Raw genomic sequence first — 22,057 nt, forward strand, 5'->3', positions numbered from 1 at the left:
CAGGTCAGACCCCAGCCCATCCAGCGTGGTGTCCCGCCCCCTGCCCTGGCAGGTCAGACCCCGCCCATCCAGTGTGATGTCCTGAAAGCTTCAGAAAAAAAGAAAAACAAACCAGCCGCGCCACATGATCTCAGGGAGAACAAGTGTTTCCTCTCAACTGTTGCCTTTCAAGGCTCACAAGCAATTCAAACCAGCACCCAATCCGCAGATATCACGGCTCCTCCAGCCCTTTAGGATTGGTGCCTTTGTGTCTGGCAATGGGCCAGAGAGGATGACAAAATTCCAGCCCATCCACCCCCCGTGGGACCCATGCTGCCCTAGTGGGCCAAGCAGAGGCTGTTTGTATGAGAAGCAGCACAGCTTTTAGCCACTCATGGTGGCACGGGGGAACCAGAGGCTGGGCAGTACATCTGATATTGGCCCAGAGAGATGGTCATGCTTCTGCACATTAATAACCATAGGGTCTGACACTCCGTGCCCTGGGGACTGTGCCTCTGTGCTGCCTGGGAAGCTCAAACCCTCACTGTTCCCAGATTGCTCATCCCGGGGAGAGTGTAACTGGATCCCCTCAGTGAGCCGGTGCTTTTACCCCCTGGCATCTCATCTATCCTGAGACCCTTGCCCACCTCTGCCCTGACCCTCCCACAGCCCAGCAGGACATGGAGCACTTACCATTGCAGGAGAGGGTGTGCCAGAGGGTCCAGCTTGTCCATCTGCTTCTTGATTTCCAGATACGAGCCCTGAAAAGAACAGGGCAGCGCTAACGTTGGGGCCTGGCACAGGACACGGGGCACCACGGAGCGCATCTCGGTCAGAAAGTCACATAACTGAGTCGGAGCGCCAAGGGCACTGGGGTTTCCGTCACCAGCATCTGCAGCCTGCGTCCTTCCACAGGGAGAGGAGGGTGACAAAGGAAAGCGAACCTGGCTCACCAGTGGTGCCCTGTGGCTAGGACGCTGGCTCACTAGGGGCTGGGACTCTGGCCTGGGGCTCAGGAGAAGCAGGCTGTACTCCCAGCCCTGGCCCTGACCTTGGAGATGTCATGTCTCTGTTAGCTCTTCAGGAAAGAGCCTGGCTCTTCCTCTGGGGCTGTGCAGCGCCTAGCACACTGGGGCCTGGATCTCGGTTGGGACCTCTAATGCAGTGGGCCTATGAGTAATAATGAACGTCAAGAATGTCACCTCCTCTGCAGCAATGGGACACAAGCAGCCAACCCGTTGGGTGAGGGTGGAGGGGCAGGATGGGCTGAGAGAATCAGAGAGGGGCCTGGATTTTGGGTCTGCTCTGAGGCCAGACCCAGCGATGGCAGCACCAGCTACCGTACCTGGGTCATTTCCCGGATTGACATCACGCTGTCCAGGGCCTTCTGCAGACGCTCATAGTTCTTCTTCTGTGGCGTGGGAAGGGAAAGAGACAGCTGTCAGGCACAGCGCACACAGGCACATACCTGGCCTGTCCTTCCTGCCCATCCCCCCCACCAGCATGATGCCGGGGGTCAGAGCTCCCCGGGGAGCCTGCAGTCCTGTTGAGGGAACCCCTGGCCTCACCGCCCCATTGCGTCAATGCAAATCGGAACTGCACTGCAGCCACAGGGTGAGTGGGAGGCGGATCAGACGCCATCCCCGCCCATTCACACAGGGGTGCTCAGGAGTCTGGCTTTGGGCCACAGCAGGCTGGTAGCACTGATGCTGGTGGCTGTCAGAGACAGGAGCCTGGGCTCTGTTCAGATCTGCTCTGGCAATTCCTTCATCCCTCTGTCCAACTCCTGCACCTGAGCAGAGTCGCCCCACTCCCTGGACCCAATGGGCAGGAGGAGGACGTCTGTCTCCCAGCTCAGGTAGCGTCTCCTCCCCCTGGAGCGTAGTCACACCCGGAAATGTCTGGGTTTAAATGGCCTGGGATCACCACTGCCTTCTTGATTGACAGCAACACGAGGTCCTGCCGAGCCAGCCCAGCCCCAGGAGAGCGATCGGCATCTCCCCTGCCTCAGGCGGCAGCAGCTGGGTCTGTAGCGAGAAGGGACAGGCTGCCACACCCCAGCTCAGTGACCCTCCCAAGCGGGAGTCCCGCCCCCAGCTGGAGCTCGCCGCCATGGTCTCAGGAGCGGCCCAGGGCCCTGCTCGCAGCAGTGGGATGAGGCGCTTACCTTGGGGTTAAAGGCAAGTGTTTTGGGATCGCTGGGGTCCACCACGGAGGGATACGGCTCGAAGATGATGCTCTTGCGCGGGGACTCCAGGGCAGCCCGGCACATGGCCACAAGCAGGTCCACCACCTGGGCCGGGGAGAGCGTGACTGAGAGGAGGAGGAGGGCGGGAAGGAAGCACCACTGCCCCTAGCACGAGATCAGGCCCTGACGTGAGATACAGCCCTGGAGCTCTGGGCTGCCGGAGCCAGCAGCTGCCAGGAAGCAGGGCCCTGATCAGGGGCGAGGAGGTATCCGGTCTGTCCGAGTCGGGGCAAGATGATCAGCTCAGCACCTCTCCGGGCTGGGGCTGTCAGGGGAGCAGGTGCTCCAAGGGACTCTCACCTGCCATGGCATTGCTGCGGCACCATCACTCTGCTCCTTCCCTAACAGCTCTCCCCTGGGCGCAGAGTTCCCCGCCCCACAACTCTCTGCCTGTGCCCCTGCTGATGTCCTCCGCTCGGTGCTGGTACCTCTGCTCCCGTGGCCACCTCCTCCGCCGCGCCAGACATCACCCCCAGGGTATAGAAGGAGAAGACGCACAGCTCCCGCGTGCACACAGCCGGCTGCAGGGAGACGAGAGCGACACTGGGGGTCAGAGAGAGCCCCATGCCCCAGCCTCCCACACTGACCCCAGCACTGGAGTCATTCACCATTGGCCAGAAGTGGGTACCGCAGGGAGCAAGCCTGCCCCAGCTCCCAGGCATGCTAGCAACTCAGATGGGCTGACACTGCAGCATTTGCCCCCTGGAACCTGTTCCCATAGAGACCCTGGTGCATTCTGGGAATATTTTTCGTTTCTGTCAAAGCCAGCAATGCAGCTCCCGCATGGCTCCGAGGCTCCTGGACACAGAAGCAGCTACAGCTACATGTCACAACAACAGGCCATCTCCTTGCTCCAGCACCAGCCATCCAAGGCGCTTCAGCACACGTTCCCTCATTAGCGCTCATACTCCCCGGGAGGCGCCATCCCCTTATGACAGGTGGGGAAACTGAGGCTGGGTACAGTGAGGCCAGCGTTCTCAAGAATGCCCTCTAACTTTGGGTGCTCGGTTGCTAAGTCCTCAGTCTGAGGTTCTTTGGGCCAGATTTGAAGAGATACAGGGCAACCACCAGCTCCTTCGAGTTCAGCCTGAGGTGGGGGTGCTCAGCACCCCAAGATTCAGACCTAAGGATGTTGCCTTCTCTTCAGCTGGGCGGGGCCAAGTGGTGTGTGATTAATGCTCCCATGCTAGTTATGAGTCAGCCAGCAGGGGGCAGCAGCAGAACAGGTACCGCTCCGCTCCCCTGCACACACATCACCACCACAATGCAGCTGCTGCGCTGTGGGGGGGAGGGAAGCCCACTCCCCGCCATAGGCCTGGCTATTGGTGAAGAGGGGCCTGTGGGTGCGGGATGCTGGGCAGGGAGCAATGCTGAACTTACCCTCTAGGATCCCAGCATGTGGGGACAGTCTCTCTCTGACTGGGGGGTTTCCCAGGGGGCAGTTGGGCTGGGCAGGGGAGGCCAATAAGGCCAGCCCAGCTGGCTCCTGGTAGCACCCCTGTGATCATAGACTGGGATCACCCCACCTCCCCCCATCGCTGGCTGTGCCCCTGGCACATAGCAGCCCATGGGACGAGGGAAGACAGCACTGCCAGAGGGCTGCCGCCAGATACAGCCACTCTGAACCATGGCAAACCTCCCTCTGCACCCACTCCCTGCGAGGCGGCGAGGGGGGTGGCACTGGGCACAATTTAAAGGGCCCTGGCTCCTCCCACATCCCCTTCCACCAATCACTGCACTTCTCTTCGCTTGCCTTATTACCCCACCTCCAAGTTACCAGTTTCCATCCTTTACTGGGGCAGGTTAATAAACCCCCCCAGCTGCCTGGGCTCCACCCTTTGCTGACTCCAGCAGCACAAAGGGGCAACGAGGAGCGCTCCCAGTGCCAGCCGATCCAAAGGACACCAGCACTTGGCCTGCCTCCACCTGCCCCCATGGCCCCTCCCGGTGACCAGCCCCACCACGAAGGCGCTCCTGGGGAGGCTGGCCTGGAGGTCTCTGTACCTTGAGCATGGATCCGTTCTGGAAGACGTGCTGCTCGTCGCACACTACGCAGTACTCGTTCAGGGTGGGGATCCGCTGCTCCGCATACTTCATTATCTGCACAGCCAGGCCGCAGTGAGCCAGGACCATCTCCGGGCCACACACCCCAGCATAAGCCACCCCCTCCACACCGAGCCACAGGATGAGCATACTCCACGCCAGGCAACACTTCCCATCCCGGGGCAAACGGCAGGTCTGGGCCCTTTATTAGCACTGAGCTTTCTCTGTCCTGTCCTGCCTGCTGACCTGGGCACCTGGCTGGGCAGAATTCACCACCTCCCATGGAGCTTTCCCCAGGATGAGTCTCTGTCTGAGCTAGGACCAGGCCACCTCTAAACTCAAAGGGCAGGATCAGAACAGGTGTGGGTGGGCGCAAGACAGCAGAGCTGGCCCTGTTTAGACAGGGTCACATCACGGCTCCCTGGAGGTGTGTACCACATGGAGCAGGGCTGAACACATGGCCAGCTCGCTCCCTGGAGGCTGCATGTCAGGCCAGATACCTGTGTTAATGTGGGAACCATGGCTCAGGTGGAGGGTTCCCGGCAGCCAGCACTGGATGGAAGAATGCTGACCAGTGCGCCCTGCCCCAGGCCTCAAACGGTCAGCCTGGAAATGCTCAGCCCTGCTGGCTCAGCTCTGAGGAACAAAGTCCCCATGCTGCCAGCCCACGGCAGGGTAGAAAGCTGCCCTGCAACCCACAGACCTGGGGGGAGCGTTAGGGGTTCAGAGGCGGGACCTTTGAGACCTGGTCTCGCCTGGGAGCTCGGCCGAGTTAAGGTCAAGCAGAGAAATGGAGTTCAAGGCGTTACCCTGCATCCACACGAGGGAAAGGCAATGAACTGAGGCCGGCCCAGCTGGCTCCTGGTAGCTAAGCTTGACCCCGCTCCTAGCCAAGACAAGAGTCGAGAACAAGAAGGCCCTGTCTCTAGGGCCCGGGACACCTGGGCCTCTCCCAGCGGGCAACAGCCGCCTGTGAAAAGGGCCAGGCTGGAGGGGGGCGAGCAGGAGGAGAGGGCAGGCGAGGCATTCTCAGGGGCCACCGGTTAGCGACCATGGTTTACCTGGACAAGAAATCCGTACTCCAGTGTGGGGATGTTCTTGCAATGGCCGCCGACCTGCAGAGGGCACACAAACCAGACCCAGCCGCGTTATCCTCCATTCCTGGCCCACAGGCCACCATGCCCCTCAGCGTGGGCTGGCAGAGCGGGGAGCAGCCCAGAGGGCTCTGCGCTCGCCTTCCCCTTTGCTGCGTGGGACCTTGTGCCAGATGGCTGAAGATGTTGGGCTCTGCCCCTCATCTACCCCAGTACCTTACCGCACCCTTCCAAAGGGTGACATCCACCTGGGGTGGCTCGGCAGGCACTGTGCCAGGGCGCACTGAGACCCTGTCCTGGGGCAGAGCTCTTCTGCTAACTGCCCCTGCTTCGCGCCACCCTCGGCAGAAGGGAGGAGAGAACGGCTCTCAAGCAAAGAGAACTAGGGAGCTAAGCCAGAGGAGGTCCTGGCACATAGGCGCTAACTCTCTGGGTGCTCTGGAGCTGAAGCATCCAGGAAAAAAAATAGCGGGTGGTCAGCACCCATCGGCCACAGCTGATTGGCAATGGTGCCAATTGGCTGTTTGGTGGGGCCTCCAATCAGCTGTTCAGCAGCTGGTGGAGGCACTTGGGGGAGGGCAGAGAGCAGGAAGCAGCGGGGGCCTCAAGGGAAAGGATGGAGTGGGGCAGGAAGAAGTGGGGCGAGGGTGGAGAGAGGTGGAGTGGGGGCAGGGCCTGGGGTGAAGCGAGGGTGGAGCATCCCCCGGGGGGAAAGAAAAGCCAGCGCCTGTGTCTTGGGGGAAGAACGGCCACGCTCCAGGAGGCAGCTTCGGCTGAGGGGCCCATCGTATCATTGCTGCTGAGTTCCCAGTGAAGACATGCCCCAGGAAGAGGGTGCATTAGGACACTGACTCAGGGCCTGGCTGCTCCGCTGGCGAGAAGGGAGGACTCACAGCTCCCAAACAGCGGGGTGCTGACAAGCAATAACACCTGCTATCACAGCACAAGAGCTGGAGGAATGGGTGGTACGCCCCCGGCGGTGTAGGTGCCAGGCCAAACCAGGTTGGCGTTATCCCTGTTGGCACCAGGATCTGCTGGAGCTGCCCAGCTGCTTCGCAACAGGGCCAGGAGCTCTGTTGCCACACACAGTGTATTCTGCACAGGTCTCGTTTCAACAGGCTGCCTGGCGACCGCGCAGGGGAGCTGGCCTGTGCCCAGGGGAATCCCCCAGATGCTGAAGTGGGGAAGAGGGGGAGGCAAACCTGCATGAGCATTAGCATGGGGAGCACACTCCAGGGTCAGTGTGAGCAAAACACACCCAGAGCCAAGGCAGGGGGATGCAGAGGAAACCCACCAGGATGTTGAATGGGGCGACACCTGCCTGGGTGCTGGGGGGGTAGCCGAACACCTCCACCTTGGGGTTCTTCATGGTGCAGGAGATGGAACGGTTCATAAGGCGATTGACGCGGAGCTCTGGCACCCCCAGTTTGCCCTTCAGCATGGAGTCCTGGATGATGGGGAAGCTGGGAGACCTGGGGAGACAGAGGGAGCCATGAGCCCGCCAGGGGGCCAGAGCCAGCACACAGGGAGAAGGTGGCGGGGGGATAAAGCAGTATGGGCAAGGGGAGAGCAGCACGGCATCTGGAGGCCTGTGCCAGTCTGGCGAGGTAGAGCTAGCAGCACAGCTCAGGGGTCACAAAGTGCTGGCTTGGGGGGGCGGGGGAGAGCAGCAAGAAGGATCCCAGCCCCAGGGCCTGGTGATCAGTGCCCCCAGCACCCCTGTGGAGGCTCCCAGTGCCAGTCACTTGCTCCTGGGCCAAGAGGAGCTGGGAGTGCCGCCAAGGCAGCATGTGCCTCCCCCTCTTGCAAGACTCACTGGCTGCGGGGTCTGGGGAGCCACTGGTGAGCTCTACCCACCCCCCAAGCAATAAGGAGGGGATGGCTGAGCTTTGTTCACAGTTCACTGGCCTTTAGCGCCCTGGCACAGCCTGCTTGGCACAGGAAATCCCGAACCCCACAGCAGAGGCAGACCTGACACCATCAGGGACAGCACCGACACAGCGCCAGCCCCACCCCAGTCAGCACCCCGGCACAGGTGGGCAAACTGCAGCACAGAGCATGGCAGTGACTCCAGTCCTGCACGGTGCTCATGGAGGCTCCTGGGCTGACGAGGCAGCAAATGAAATCTCCCCTGGCAGCATGTGGGCATGGGAGAGGACCAGGCAGCATGGGGGGGCGATGAATCCCACCACATGCACACTGACAGGGTAAACGCAGAGTGGGAACCGACGGGATGGGGGACGACCCTGGGACCACAGTTCAGAGAGACACATGCTCGGGGAGGGAGCTGGGCTGGAGACAGTCCCAGGGCATCTGCGGGAGCCTTACTTGGGGATGGGAGAGAAGATGCTGAGGCCTGCTCGGAATTTCTTGATGGTGCCACTTGACTTGAACCAGCTGTGCCGCTTCTCCTGCTGGGTCTTCAGGAAATCATTGCTGAGGTGTTTCCATTGCTGGGACGTGAACATTCCCAGGATCCTGGGGGGAAGAGTCAGAGGTGACTTCAGAGGCTGGATGGGGCCAGCCAGCTGGCGCTCAGACCATAGGGAAGGGCACAAACGCCAGACCTGAAACGTGACTAGGCGTCAGGTCTGATGGGGATCAGGGGCCTCGTCTAATTCCCATTGGATCATCACGAAACCCAAAGGGCCAGGGTCTCCCCTGCGCCACCACCTCCCAGCTCAGGATAGGGGTCTGTCACGGGGGGAGGCAGGGGAGACCCAGGCCCTCTGTGTGACATGGAGCAGCCCAGCTGGCAGCTTCTGCCTGGGGCGGTCTAAGGCCCCAGCAGCAGAGATCACTCCAGGCCAGGTGCTTTGGCAGGCTGTGAGAAAGAGGGGCCAAAGCACAGGCGTAGCAGGGAGAACCGGGGCAGCGGGAACAGGCAGGATCGCAGCCTAAGTGGACAGTTCGGTGCCTATGTCCTCACTCGCCCATTCCTCCAGCAAGGCGCCAGTCAGTGTCATCGGCCATGTGGCCTAAGCAGTGACTGCAGCTCACCAGCTCATTTCGCATGGCTCTCCATGGTGACAGGGGGGAGGGATAGCTCAGTGGTTTGAGCATTGGCCTGCTAAACCCAGGGTTGTGAGTTCAATCCTTGAGGGGGCCATTTCGGGATCTGGGGCAAAAATCTGTCTGGGGATTGGTCCTGCTTTGAGCAGGGGGTTGGACTAGATGATCTCCTGAGGTCCCTTATAACCCTGATATTCTATGACAGTCTCCACTCGGCATGGGCTGGATTTGACCAGAGGTGCATGGCACCACAACCCTTTGCCAATCCCCTGTGCCATCCGTCACTCAGGGCACCATGGCTCCCGCCCAGCAAACCCCTCGGCAATCCAAAGGAACCCTAGTGCCCTGGGCTTTGTGCTCATGTCTGTCTCCCATGGGATATTCTGGCCTCAGGGAGTCATTGAGAGATGGGAGCCCAGGAGTCCAGATGCCATGGCATTTCAGCCCTGGCTAAGGCTCCTCATGGCATTAAAAAGGCCTGTGAGAAATACAGACCAATAAACATAAATACAACCTGCTGCCCCTTCTGCACTAACAGGCACTCACAGAGTCCTGCATCCTAAAGCCAGAAGGGACCATTGTGACCATCTTGCATGGTGGTCTCCCTTACAACCCGGGCCAAGGGATCCCTGAATTACCCCTACGTGAACCAGAGCAGGGCTGGTAGACAAACAGCCAGTCTCGGTTTACAAATCACCAGGGATGGAGAATCCTGGGTAAATTGTTTCAATAGTTCATTCCCCTCACTGTTAGAAAAGAACATCTTATTTCCAGGCTGCATCTGTCTGGCTTCAACTTCCAGCCATTGGATCTTGTTACACCTTTCTCTGTTCGACTGTAAGGGCCTTTAGCCAGTATTTGTTCCCATGTAGGTCCTTATAGCCTGTCATCAAGTCCCCCTTTAACATTCTCTTTGTTAAGCTAAATAGATGGAGCTCCTGGAATCTGTTACTATTTTCTAATCCTTTAATCCTTTTCATGGCTCTTCTCTGACCCCTCTCCAGTGTATCACCATCCTTCTTGAGCTGTGGGCCCAGAATCCAGCAGCACTCACACCAGTGCCAGATACAGAGGCAAAGTAACCTCTCTGCTCCTACTCGTGGCTCCCCTGTTTATACAGCCCAAGTTCGCGTTAGCCCTTTTGGCCCCAGCCTCGCACTGGCCTAGGGGAAGACGCCCCGACTGCATGTCCTGGTGACAAGTTCACTGGCCTTACTTTTTCAGCTGAAGACCCAAGCCAAACCCCTCCTTATTAGATGGCTGGAAAACCTCGATCGATGGCTCTGCAGAGAGATCAGAGTCAGCCAACATCAATACCAAGCTCCCCTCCTCCCAGGGCACTTTACCCACAGACGGGAATGCCTTCGCCCAGCCTGCTGGGCAGAGCATGGCAACTGCTTGACCATGCACACCCACACCGAGCCACGTAGGGCACTTGCAGAACGGGCCATAAACACAAATAGGCCCCCAGACCTCTGCGGGCAACTGGCCAGGGGCTGACTCAGGGAACAGAATGCTGCCCACTGAATCACCAGCAGCACATAGCTCTTCCCGAGTGGTCTCCCAGCCAAGGGACTGGCTAAGGCATCCCGCTCCTTGATTTCAAACACTCTGAGCGCTGAGCTACAGAGCTCCTGGAGTCCACACACCTTGGTAGCTGAGTGTTAACTGGGCCAGATCGCACTCTGTGGTGCCGCAAATAGGGAGGGGAAAGCCAAAACACTGCCCAAGTTTAGGCAGATTGAATGGATTCCCTCCACAAAGGCTCTGACCCTGGCCAACCTGTCATCCCGGAGGATACGGCTTCCCACTGGCTGCTCCACACAAGGGTGATTTCCAGGTCGGGAACCCCCACGACGCCTCAGAAGCTCTGCACAATTTCCAGTGGACTGGGAGGAGTGGAAGCACAGACACCCCCACCCCTAAGGAACCCAACCCCTGCGACTCTTAGGCCAGGGAGAAGGGCTGGCAGGTCTCATGGGGGGCTGTTTCCCATCATCCCCTTGGACAGCCTGGAAACGGGGAAGCCTTGAAGCCCTGGATGGTCATTGCAAACCAGGGGGTTGAGCCGATACCCATGCAATGGGTCCAGGTGCCTCTCCACAGAGTCTCAATAGCCACTGGGAACTCCATAGTCCAGGGAGGTTTGCATAGGCCACCCCCACCACAGATGGACAGATGGACCAAGCTGCCCCTGGAGCCTGCAGAATTGTGCCAGGGATAATTGCGGCCCACGGATCACGTGGTTAATTATTCCCAGTGGATTCTGCAGTGTAGTGATAATAATACTGAGCTCTTACAGAGCATCTTTCCTCAGTCAATCGCAAAGCACATTACAACGGAGGGCAGACTCATTATCCCTGTTTTACAAAATGGGGAAACTGAGGCACAGAGCGAGGCCATGACCTGCCCAAGGTCACCCAGCAGGCCAAAGCTCGGAATAGAGCCCAGGTCTCCCAAGGCTCAGTCCAGTGCTCTAGCCACTAGCCCACACTGCCTCCAGGGTACCCACTTGCTTGGCCGGGATGCTGGACAGGCTACTGGTGGCTGTTCATGTTGCCATGACTATTCAGCGTATGACTCAAGGCCCCCTTTCCCTGAGCCAGTCTGACTCAGCATTCTCCATGCTTTTCCCTACAGAGCAGGGCATCCGACCAATCACCCTCTTCCCTAGCTAGCCCTCGGCTTGTGGGCAGGGCAGGGGACAGAATCTTGGGCAGAGGATGAATTGTGAGGCCAAGGTGCGGTGCTGCCCTGCTGTCACTCTCTCTGTCCCCCCAGCGTAGGCTGGCACTCACCGGGTCCATCCAGGTACTGAGAGAGGGAGAACCGCAGCCTCAGGACAATGGGTTCGGTCCGTAGGACCTTCCAGGCTGTCGACACCTCCTCCTGCAGAGAGAGCAGAGCTGGGGAAGGGCAGAGAGACCTGAGGGCTCTCGCTCCTTACTGGAGGGCAGCCAAAGAAGGGCCTGATCCTGGGAAGGGCTGAGTGCCCTTAGCCCATCGGCACGATCACCCAGCAGCAGCATCAGAGAGCGCCCGGTATCTGGCCACAGTGCTGATGGCCATTGCCACAGGCCTGCAATTGTTCCTGTCAATGCTCCAGGGCGATGGTTTGGCCTCTCTGGCAGGAGAGCTACCGCGTCTCCCTGCTGCTATGGCTGAGTGCTCCCCAACAGCCCTTCTGCACTGAGCTATGTCAGATCTCAAAGCATCCCGACCCCCACCTCTGGGATCCCACTTCTGCACGCCCCCAAACCTCCGGGTAACTCACAAAACCTGCCACTAACTGCCCATTATCCACCTCTGCCTGCGCGGTGACCCTGAGCCGATTCTCCACAGGGAACAGACGTCTACGCCTACCAAGTAAGGCGGGAGCAAACGCTGAGTAGGGACAGTTGGATTCAGCCCAGGAACTCTAACGATCTAACACGGAGCGTGTTTGTATTTCCCAAGCTCTTTGCAAACACAAATCCTCTGGAGATGGGGCATTTTCATTCCGACCAGTGGGTGTGTTTGTACAAGGCTGGGTAGAGCTTTATCAGATCTCTGCGGCCACAGGGGAATGTGAGACCGTACTGGAACCTGAGAGGGAGCTGTCCATCCGGTGGCAGCGGGTGTGACCGCCAGCTCCTACCCACGCAGAAGGGTCATGCATGGGACCGTTCAGCCGCTGGGAACGAGGCCCGGGAGCACATGTAACCACCCGCTGAGAACCCCAGTGCCACTTACATCCAGGAAGCTGATATTGACGTGGAGGTCGATGTCCACGTCGTCAATGGTCCCATATTCTCTGCAAAGAGACAGGCAGGATTAGGGGCTGGGCCAGAGCCACACGCTCAGCTCCATTGGGATCAGCGTTTCCTTGGGGCAGATCCACCAGCCGGCGCCCGGGAGCATCGAAAGCCCACCTCTCCTGGCAGGGGATTTATAAACCAGCTGTACAAGTGTGGATGTTCACAGGCGTACCAAAAACACACCACAGCCTCCCACAGCACATGCTGCAGCTCCCCCATGGCACACCCCACAGCCCCCTCTCTCACTGAGATGAGCAGCAAACATCTGCACTCCACGCCGAGACCCAGCCTGGCCCATGCAGCAGGAAATCACAAGTCATAGCTCTTTGGGGAAGGGTCTGTCCATTGGTTCTCTCCGTACAGCTCCTAGCACCCCAGGGCTCTCTGCCAGGCCTGGGCCAATAGGTGCTCCCAATAATTAATAATGATCACAAAGCCCTTCCACTCAGCCCTGCTGCAAGCAACCAGTTACTCACCTCCATCGAGTGCCTGCTGGCCCACAGCCCCCCACAACTGTCTGGGGCACAGGTGGCCAGGCCCCCGTTGGCTGATCCTGGCCATGCTCCCATGGGACACAATCCCATCCTGGATTGCTGGTGGTATTTGCATGGCAGTAGGACCTAGGGGCCCCACTCAGGGATCAGAGCCATCCTGCGTTACAGACAAGTCAGGAAAAGGCAGCCCCTGCTCCAGACAGCTCCCATGGGCAGGGGCATGTTCCTGGGCCAGGGGCTCGCCAGTCGCCTCCAGGGTGGACTGATATGGGAACCAAGAGCCTCAACCTCTCCCACCAGCAGCAAACACGTTCACTCGGGATGGAGGAGAACTGGAACGCTGGGTCCGACCCCCCCTCTCTCCCACCCCAAAGCTCGTAGATCCGGATCCAAACTGCACAAGCCCCCGTCTCTATTAGAGATGGAGGCAGGGTGCAAACTCCACAGCCACACCCAAAAGCCCAGGGGTCTCAGTTCAGGCCCACCTCCAGTCTCTATATTGGGCCAAATCACAGCCCCCACCCAAGCACCCCAAACTCAGATCTGTGCTGGTCCCCAAACCTCCTGGCTCAAGCCTGACCCTCCTCGTGACATCCCGATCCAGAAGAGATGCCTGTTCCTAAAGGACCCATACCCCTTGGAGGTTTCCAGGTCTCAGACACGGGGCTAGGGACAGTCACAGGGCCAGAGCTTGCCTGGCCTTGGTCATGCATGCAGGGGGACCAAAGCATCTCCCTTCCTTACTGCCCCGGAAAGGGGCTTCATGCAATCTGGGCCTGGTGCGCCGTGCTCCCCAAAGCCATCTGGCCAATCCCCGGGGGTGGGGGAGTGAGTCCGAAGGGATCGATGGCAGTTGGCACTCCTGGGCCTCTGCCTTCGCTCAGCTCCCCAGCACATCGGTCACACTTGGCTGGACTCCCCAGCCTGGGTCAGGCGTAACGCCTGCCTCCCCAACACCCCAGCACAGAGATGGGCCCCCACTGCGCTGCACGGCACTTAGGCCAGCGAAAGGTGCTAGAAGGTTCTAGGCAGAGATGGGACTGGCTCTTTGTAACGGCCGTTCCCCAGGGGACGCTGCTTTCATCGCCTCCCCAACCTCCCCCCGCAGGGGAGACGCCCCGTATACTCTAGCTAGGTCTGGAAGGAAATCTCGCAGAATCGGGGGCCTCCGGCCCAGCCACACAGTCCTGATGGATCCGCCCACTCGGCTCTTAGCGCCTGGCCCCTGGGTTAGACGCATTTGAGAAGCGTTTGGGGCTCTCCCTGGGCAAATGGCCCCGCCGGCCTAACTGCTGTTCTGCTTCACCAAGGGAAGAACAGCAGGCTCCCCCCAGGCCGCCATGATGCCTCCTCAGGCTGGTCCCACCCTCCTCCCCTTTTCCAGCCTTCCCGGCTCCTGCTGCTCACAGAGTGGGGGAGCAAGAACCCCTGCATCTTTCCCTGTATTTAAGCAGGAGGCGAGTGGTGGGGCCCCGCTCGGCTGGCACTCAGTGGCTTTCCCATCTCCCCGCAGGTGCCTGCCCCTCTCAGGGAGGGGGCTATGCTGTGATCTCAGGGCCAGCTCCTGCCCACGCAGGCCCATGGCTCCAGAGGGTGCTGGCTGATTCAGCCCCACTGCACAGCCAGGGACAGGATTCAGGCAGATGGCTCTGGGCATCACCGCCCTGGGAGTGAAATTCAGTTCAGCAGGGGCTTGCAGCTTGGGCAGGGAGGCACCAGGCAGCCCTCTTCCCCTCCCCCCCATGCCCAGCAGAACTGTCCACGTGCCTGGGCCACATGCAAGGTGAGGCTTTCGCCCTCCACACCGGGCAGCTTGGCTGACGTGCAGGGCAGTGGAGGAGCTGAGAGCACAAATGAGTCCAGGGCAAGGAGAACTGCCCCGAGTCCTGCTCTGTGGCACTGCCAACGGCTCCCCTCAGCCTAGGGCTGTGATTAGAGCTGGCAGCCGGGGCAAGGGGTGGGCATGGCCCTGGCTCCCCAACCCCACTTAGCAGTCAGAGGAGCACAGGGAGGGGGAGCGAGCTGCTCCATGGCAAGGCCTGTAGTCAAGTACTCCCCTCCTCAGAGCAAGGGGGAAATGGGAGAGGGACCTGAGTCTCTGGGGTGCAGCAGCCTGGCGAGCCACAGCCTAGCTCCAGCCCTGAGGCAGGACCAAGGAAATCTCAACCATCCCTGATGGGTTTGTCTGGCCTGGTCTTACAAAGCTCCAGAGCTTAACTACCCTTAGAAAGTTCTTCCTAATATCTAACCTAAATCTCGATGCAGATTAAGCCCATTTCGTCTTGTCCTACCTTGAGCGGACACGAAGAACAACTGATCACCCTCCTCTTTATAACCTTCAACATATCTGAAGACTGTTCATGGCTATGACTCTTTTCCCTCTGACTAGAGAGGGGTCCAGACCAACCCCCCATCCAAATGCAGCCTGGACCTGTCTCTACTTCTAATTGGGCCATTCATACCCTCACCAAGGGAACATGGTTCACAGCAAAGCTGGCACCATCTCAGCCCTTTGCGACAAGCTCCTATATAAGCTTGGGGTGCAGATCCCAGCACCAATCAGCGTTTTAGGTGGGTTTTCTGCACCTTCCCATCCTGGCAGCTCAGATTCTTGTCTCAGTGTAGATCCTCTCCCCATCTCTGAGGCATAGGCAGGGACTCTGGGTAGTCCCCATCCTGGCATCCCAGCAAGGAGATGCAGGGAACGTGCTGCCCTCTATGGACAAGCTGTGATCTCCGCTCACCAGTGCAGAGAGGAGAGTGGCTCAGTCAGTGCAGCCCCCATGGGGCAGCCAGGAGGAAGCTGCTGCCTGGGGCTGAGTCCCGTCCGCCCTACGCACCTGACGGACACAGAGTTCTCGCTGTAGATCTCCTTCACCGACTCAATGTCGGCATCCAGCTGCGGGTGTCGGTACAGATCCGCTGCGCAGGTCCCCTGCAACACACCGCCGGAGCGGGACGGGAGGGAGTTCAGACGGGCTACAGCCAGCATGAGTGTGCTGGGCCCCAGCTAGGCAGATAGCAGTGGGGGCTGCAGGTTGGGACTAAGGTGCACTGGCAGAGCTGGGGGGAGGGGAGCAGGGGCCAGGGTTTAGCTCAGGCTTGAGGTGAGCTGGCAGAGGCCCAGGATTTCCTGGCAGCGGGGGCTGTGGAGGAGGACTGAGGGGCATCGCCACACCTGCCTCCCAGCCGTGCAGTGAGACTGTCACAGCTCCAGACACTGACGTCCGCTGCAGTCAGAACGAGTGGGAGAGGCCACCCCAGCGCGCTCTCCTGGGGAGAAGGCAGAGGCAGTTCTCACGCCCCAGTCACCTATGACCAGATCCCAGCAGGACGCACTGGGGTGCTATTGAAGAACTGTCAGTAGCACCCCCCAGCATGCCCCCAGGGCTCTGCCGCCCAGTGGAGGGGTGCCAGGGCACTGCCAGTCTGCAGGGAGGGCCATTGGCAGGAACCTGGAAAACGCTGAACTAAAAGGCTCCACGCCCGTGGCCCCTTGCAGAAAGGCGGGTGCTGTGCTCCCAACCAAGCTGTCCACCAAGGTCTCCCCAGGACAGGGAAAGGCACAGGCACAACACGGCCTCCTGGACACTGCCAGTTCTAGCCAAGGGCCAGACGCTCAGCGGCTCTGGGAGCCAGTGGCCCTGGGGCGCTGCTGTCAGTCCGTGGAGCTGGATAGGTTTGCACCAGCTGAGAGCTTGAGTCCAGGGTCCCAGCAGTGTGTGAGCATGGCTCCCCGGGGCACAGGGGACCGACGGGTCACATCACTCCCATCACTCCCCACCGAATTTCCCGTGCCAATCCCACTGGATATGCTGCCCTGGCACACAGCAGAGGTCCTCGAACTCTGCCACGCTGGTTTCAGCACTGCACCATGGCCCCCAGGGGCAGCCGGCGGGTCACCCAGCTTCTTACCTGGACTCCATAGAGGAATTCCTCCGACTCATTGTCTCCATCCGAATCATCGTCAGTCCAGTACTGGCCTTTGATGTCCTGTGAGAAGAGGCTGTTGTTAGTGTTTACAAGCCACAGCCGGAGCCTTGGGTCCATGGCCATCTCGCTCGCACCCAGCTCAGAGCAGAAGGGTCAGTTTGCCAGGCCAGGGCAGAGGGGACCGAAGTGGGCTCTGTCTATGTACTGGCATGGCCTTCATCTCCGGAACATCTGAGCACCTCAGAGCCATTCGTGGGGTCTCGCATCAGCCCGTTGGAGGAGGGGCTAGTACCCCAGGTTACAGTTTATAGACTGACAGACTTTAAGGTCAAAAGGGACCATCAAGAATGATCATCTAGTCTGACCTCCTGCACATCACAGGCCACAGCATCTCACCCACCTACTCCTGTGACAGACCCCTAACCTCTAGCTGAGTTACTGAAGTCCTCAAATCATGGTATAAAGACTCCAAGTTAAAGAGACTCCACCATTTACACTAGTATAAACCTGCAAGTGACCCATGCTTCAGAGGAAGGCAAAAAAAAAAAAACCTCGTGGGTCTTGGCCAATCTGACCTAGGGAGAAATTCCTTCCTGACCCCAAACATGGTTATCAATTGAAGCCTGAGCATGTGGTCAAGACCCCTAGCCAGACTGTAGTAACTCAGAGCCCTGCCCATCTAGTGTCCCATCACCAGCCATTGGGGATATCTGCTGCTAGCAGTCACCAATGGGCCATATGCTATTGTAGGCTGCCCCATGTCTCCATAAACTTATCAAGTTCAGCCTTGAAGCCAGTTAGGTTTTTTGCCCCCACTGCTTCCCTTGGCAGGCTGTTCCAGAACTTCACTCCTCTGAGGGTTAGAAACCTTTGTCTAATTTCAAGCCTAAACTTGTTTGTGACATTATGAGTGTAATATAATATCTCATTGAAAGATGACAGGGCCAGAAAGAGTTAATTAACTCACAGACTGACCTGACCCATGGCCAAACTTTAGAGACTGGTTAGGAAGATATGTAAATGAAATGCAAGTCTGCATTGTTAGAGGTAGAAGGGTAGATGTTTGCTCAGGTCTTGTGATATAAGCAAACAAGTCTTGTCTATTGCTATAGCTTTGATTCAAAGATCAAAAAAGGAATATTAACATTTAGGAAGATACTTGAGTGAAATAGTATTATTGTCTATGTGTCTCTTTGAAGGTTGTGGTAACCTGTATCTGAATTGTTTAATGGATAAATTACCCTGTGCTAATTGCCAGGATGTTTGGGAGACGGAGAGTTAAGCCTATTGTTTTCTCAGGCCAAAAGGCTGCTGGAAATGTATAAGAACTTTGGGACACGATCCTACTTCATCTCAGATCTGCTTTGGGTTTCAAGAGGGGGAAACCTTAAGCCACAAGGATTGAGATCCCCAGTCATTGACTGGAGCCACCCTGAATATGGACATTGGACTATAACCTCTGGACTATTTCTAAAAGGACTTTTGGCAACTACAAGCTCATCTCTGCTATGTATCTGAACCTCAAGAATTGAATTCAAGTCTGTATGTATATTGATCTTTTAACCAACACTCACTCTCTTTTCTTTTTTAATAAATTTTAGTTTAGTTAATAAAAATTGACTATAGCGTGTATTTTGGGTAAGATCTAAGTTATAATTGAACCTGGCTATGTGGCTGATCCTTTGGGATTGGAAGAAACTATTCTTTTATATGATGAGATAAGATTTTCAGTAATCATCATTATATGTTTGATACGTGTGTCTGGATGGAGGCCTGAGGCTGGGTACTTTAAGGGAACTGCATTGTTTGGACTTCTGAGTAACCAGTGAGGTACTATAAAAGCTGTTCTGTGCTGGGTTGGTAAACTAAGTACCGGAATATCCACCAGCATTTGGGGTTTGTCTGCCCCGTTTTGTTTGCAGTTCATCCTAATTGAGACCTCAGCTGGCTCCCACGGGCAGCACCGTCACATTGTTGCTGGCCAGTTTATAGCCATTTGTTCTTGTGTCAGCATTGGCATTTAACTTAAATAACTCCTCTCCCTCCCTGGTATTTATCCTCTGATGTATTTATAGGGAGCAATCCTATCTCCCCTCAGCTTTCGTTTGGTCAGGCTAAACAAGCCAAGCTCTTCGAGTCTCCTCCCGTAAGGTAAGTTTTCCATTCCTCACAACATCCTAGGAGCCCTTCTCTGCATCTGTTCCAGTTTGAATTCATCTTCCCTAAGCCTGGGAGATGAGCATTGCACACAGTATTCCAGATGAGGTCTCACCAGTGCCTTGTATAATGATACTAACACCTCCCTGTGTCTACTGGAAATACCTCGCCTGATGCGTCCTAGAACTGCATTAGCCTTTTTCACGGCTGCATCACATTGACAGCTCACAGTCATCCTGTGATCAACCAATACACCCAGGTCTTTCTCCTCCTCTGTCACTTCCAACTGTACATCCCCAGCTTCTAGCAAACCCCAGGCTTGGGGAGAGGAAGATGCTTGCCCAGTGTCACTTGTGGCTGAACGGGAAACTGACTGCAGGTCTGCTGAGGTCCCCTCCGGTGCCCTACCCACTGGGCCATCCTCCCCAGGCAGTGAGCCAGGGCACAGCTCTGACCTGGTCCCACTGGCCAACCGGTGATAGCGCTTCCCCTCCACACACGTGTCCAGACCAGATCAGCTACTGAGGGGCCTCTGCCCTTTCCTGACCCTTCCCAGTGGCTACAGGAGGCCAGATTGTGGCTTGTTTTCCATAAGGGGAGAGAGAGTGCAGCTTGTTTTTATATGAGGGTCTCAGGAATGGCCTGCCGTATTTCCCCTATAGGGCAGGAGGTCCTTCTCTGGGGAGCCAGAGATGGGGACTGGGAACTCACTCAGTCCTTAGCTAGATGGGGCTGCTGGACCTTTAACAAAAGAGCTTTTCTCCCACCAGTTTGTCAGGTGTTTGAGTGAATTGAAAGTTAACAAAAGACCCAGAATTTGAAACCAGGGGTTCTCTCCAGTTTTCCCACCGTGGGCCACATGCTAATACTGCTCTATTCTAGTTCTTTCACTGTACTCATCCCTCATCATCCCTCATGAGACTGTCACCCAAACACTCCCCATAGCCCAGCCCAGCTCCCAGGCCCCTGGCAGCTACAACGTTCACTAACATGGAAGAATGATATTAGGGAAGCATTCAATGTATTTTTAGCTTCTTTTGATGCAATTTATCTGCTGGAAATAGCAAGGAGGAACCAGCATTGTGGGACCAGCCAGCTCTCCGCACACCACCAGCGAGTGCTCAGCAAAATATTGGCATTAAATTAACCTCTCTTCTCCATTAATCGGGGGGCAGGGGCAACATTTTTAAAGCATCTGTGTCACCTGGAAGCCTACACCCCATTCAAATCAATGGAACTTAGGCTCCTAAGTCACCTAGGTGCATTTGAAAATGTTGCCAGGTGTCTGTAATGTCACCTGCCAGTCACAGATTCCAAGCCCAGAATGGACCACTGTGATCAGCTAGTCTGACCTCCTGTATAGCACAGGCCAGAGAACTGCCCCAAAATAATTCCTAGAATCCACCATGTCCCTTGGTAAACTGTCCCAGTGGTTAATTCCCCTCACTGTTACAAATTTACCCTTTATTGCTAGTCTGAATGTGTCTCACCTCAACTTCCAGCCATTGGATCGTGTTAGACCTTCCTCTGCTAGACCAAAGAGCCCACTATTAAATATTTGTTCCCCATATAGGCTGTAATCAAGCCACCTTTTAACCTTCCTTTGTTAAGCGATATGAGAGACAAGGTTGGTGAGGTGATATCTTTCACTGGACCTACTTACTCTTTGTCATCCATAGATGGACAAACAGGAGAGACCAGACCTGAGCTTTGAAAATAGCAAAACCAAGCAGCAAAAAAGTGTAAAAGAATAAAATGAACTTTGGGGCCATGTGGATGCACCACATAGGAATCAAAAATGACACAAGCCACACTGCTTGTGCGGGTCTCCTTTAAAGAAATGGCTGCATTGTTTTCCCTCTCAAGTACATACAGCAATGACACCTTGTGTCTATCCTGTTGACTGAGATTGTACACGCTCCGGGTTTGGGACCACCTCTTACTCTCTGTGCTTACAGTGCCAAGCACAATGGGGCCCTGCTCTCAACTGGCATCTTTAGATGCTACTTAATAGAAATGTGTTACTAATTATTAGAGTTCTTAATTAACAATACAGTGATGGACCAGGGAAGCAGAAAAAAGCCGTGCCAATTATTTTATTATTATTTACCGAAGCCCCTAGAGCCCTAGGCATGAAGCTTGATGCTAGGTGCCGTACAAACATAGAACAGACCAATTGTATTTAGAGAGGGGGAAAACAGGCTTGGGAGTACTGCAGAGCAGAATCGGGCCCTTCATATCTTCAGAGCCAGGAGCCCCCATCCAAGTGCTCTGGGACATTTGCAAGCCCACCATTCCCTCCCTGCATTGGGGTACTCTTCTTCCCATGGTGGCTGCTAGAGGCCCTGTGGTTAGGAGCCAGGTCTAAGCCCAGTTTCTCCAGGGAGAAATTCCAAGGGCCAGATTCCCAATGCCTCAGAGATAACAGTCAGGTTAGGAGAAAGGAAGGAAGGATAAAAAGGGGAAAGGAAAACAGAGTGAGGGACAGAAAACAGGCGGCAAGGGAGGAGTGAGATGGACCCTCTTTGGCCACTGAGCAACGAAAACAAGAAAGATGGAAAACAGTCAGAAAGATAAAGAGATAGGCAAGAAAAGACAGTATGGAAGAGGCCGGGAGGGAGGAACGAGATAGATAGAAAGAGACAGAGAGAAGAAAGTACAAAGAAGCCACACCCCAAATGGCAAGCCATGCCCATCTGTGTGGCTGGCACACAGCCCTGGCCTGATGTCCTTTGCCAAGCCAGCTGCTCTCTGGGAACCCCTGATCTTGTGCTCTGAGCCCCGACAGCCTCACTTGTCCACAACACCCCTGACTGTGCCCCCCCACCTCAGCACCATCTCTTCGCGCTGGGAGGCTGGGGGAGCCAGAGCGCCATGAGCCTTGGGTTGACCCCTCCCCACATTCACCCCTTGTTTCCCTCCATGCTGCTTTCCAACGCCCGCACCCCTGGGCTTTCCCCCACAGCAGCAGCCCGGTGGCCGTCGCTGCGCTGGGCTGGGGCTCCCGCTTGCCTGCCCGTCCCTCTGCCACGCCCTGCTCACCATTTGCTTCGTGGTTCCCGGGCACTCCTCTGTCAGGCTAGGCCTCTCCCCTCCATGACACCAGGCGGCCTGGAAAGAGCGAGCCAGGCATCCAGGCAGCGTCAGGCCTTGACGTCAGGGCTGAGATCCAGGCTGGAGAGTATCTTCTGCTGTTTCCAGGCAACCGAGTCCCTGGCCTCTAAAAGGCAGCCAGCATCATGGTTACGTCAGCACTGTGCAGCTGGGGCTCGGGTGCTGCTCCAAACACTGCTGGCCCTG

General features: G+C 56.9%; 1 protein-coding gene across 1 annotated transcript in view; it reads right to left on the reverse strand.

Annotated features, from left to right (window-relative positions):
• PARP6 (poly(ADP-ribose) polymerase family member 6) overlaps positions 1 to 21,835 on the reverse strand; it is a 41,089-nt gene extending 19,254 nt beyond the window's left edge. The window contains exons 1-14 of the mRNA XM_026648540.1: positions 21,800 to 21,835; positions 16,583 to 16,660; positions 15,508 to 15,602; positions 12,109 to 12,169; positions 11,175 to 11,265; positions 9,593 to 9,659; positions 7,693 to 7,842; positions 6,686 to 6,836; positions 5,332 to 5,385; positions 4,232 to 4,327; positions 2,656 to 2,748; positions 2,147 to 2,272; positions 1,325 to 1,390; positions 673 to 740 (exon numbers count right to left, since the gene is read on the reverse strand). Coding sequence (XP_026504325.1) covers positions 673 to 740; positions 1,325 to 1,390; positions 2,147 to 2,272; positions 2,656 to 2,748; positions 4,232 to 4,327; positions 5,332 to 5,385; positions 6,686 to 6,836; positions 7,693 to 7,842; positions 9,593 to 9,659; positions 11,175 to 11,265; positions 12,109 to 12,169; positions 15,508 to 15,602; positions 16,583 to 16,660; positions 21,800 to 21,802 — 1,199 coding nt within the window. The 5' untranslated portion in view covers positions 21,803 to 21,835. The remainder of the gene's footprint in view (positions 1 to 672; positions 741 to 1,324; positions 1,391 to 2,146; positions 2,273 to 2,655; positions 2,749 to 4,231; positions 4,328 to 5,331; positions 5,386 to 6,685; positions 6,837 to 7,692; positions 7,843 to 9,592; positions 9,660 to 11,174; positions 11,266 to 12,108; positions 12,170 to 15,507; positions 15,603 to 16,582; positions 16,661 to 21,799) is intronic.
• Positions 21,836 to 22,057: the final 222 nt, after the last annotated feature.

Source organism: Terrapene carolina, unplaced genomic scaffold (genome assembly GCF_002925995.2).
Source record: "Terrapene carolina triunguis isolate 2854851 unplaced genomic scaffold, T_m_triunguis-2.0 Scaffold67, whole genome shotgun sequence".
NCBI lineage: Eukaryota > Metazoa > Chordata > Testudines > Emydidae > Terrapene > Terrapene triunguis.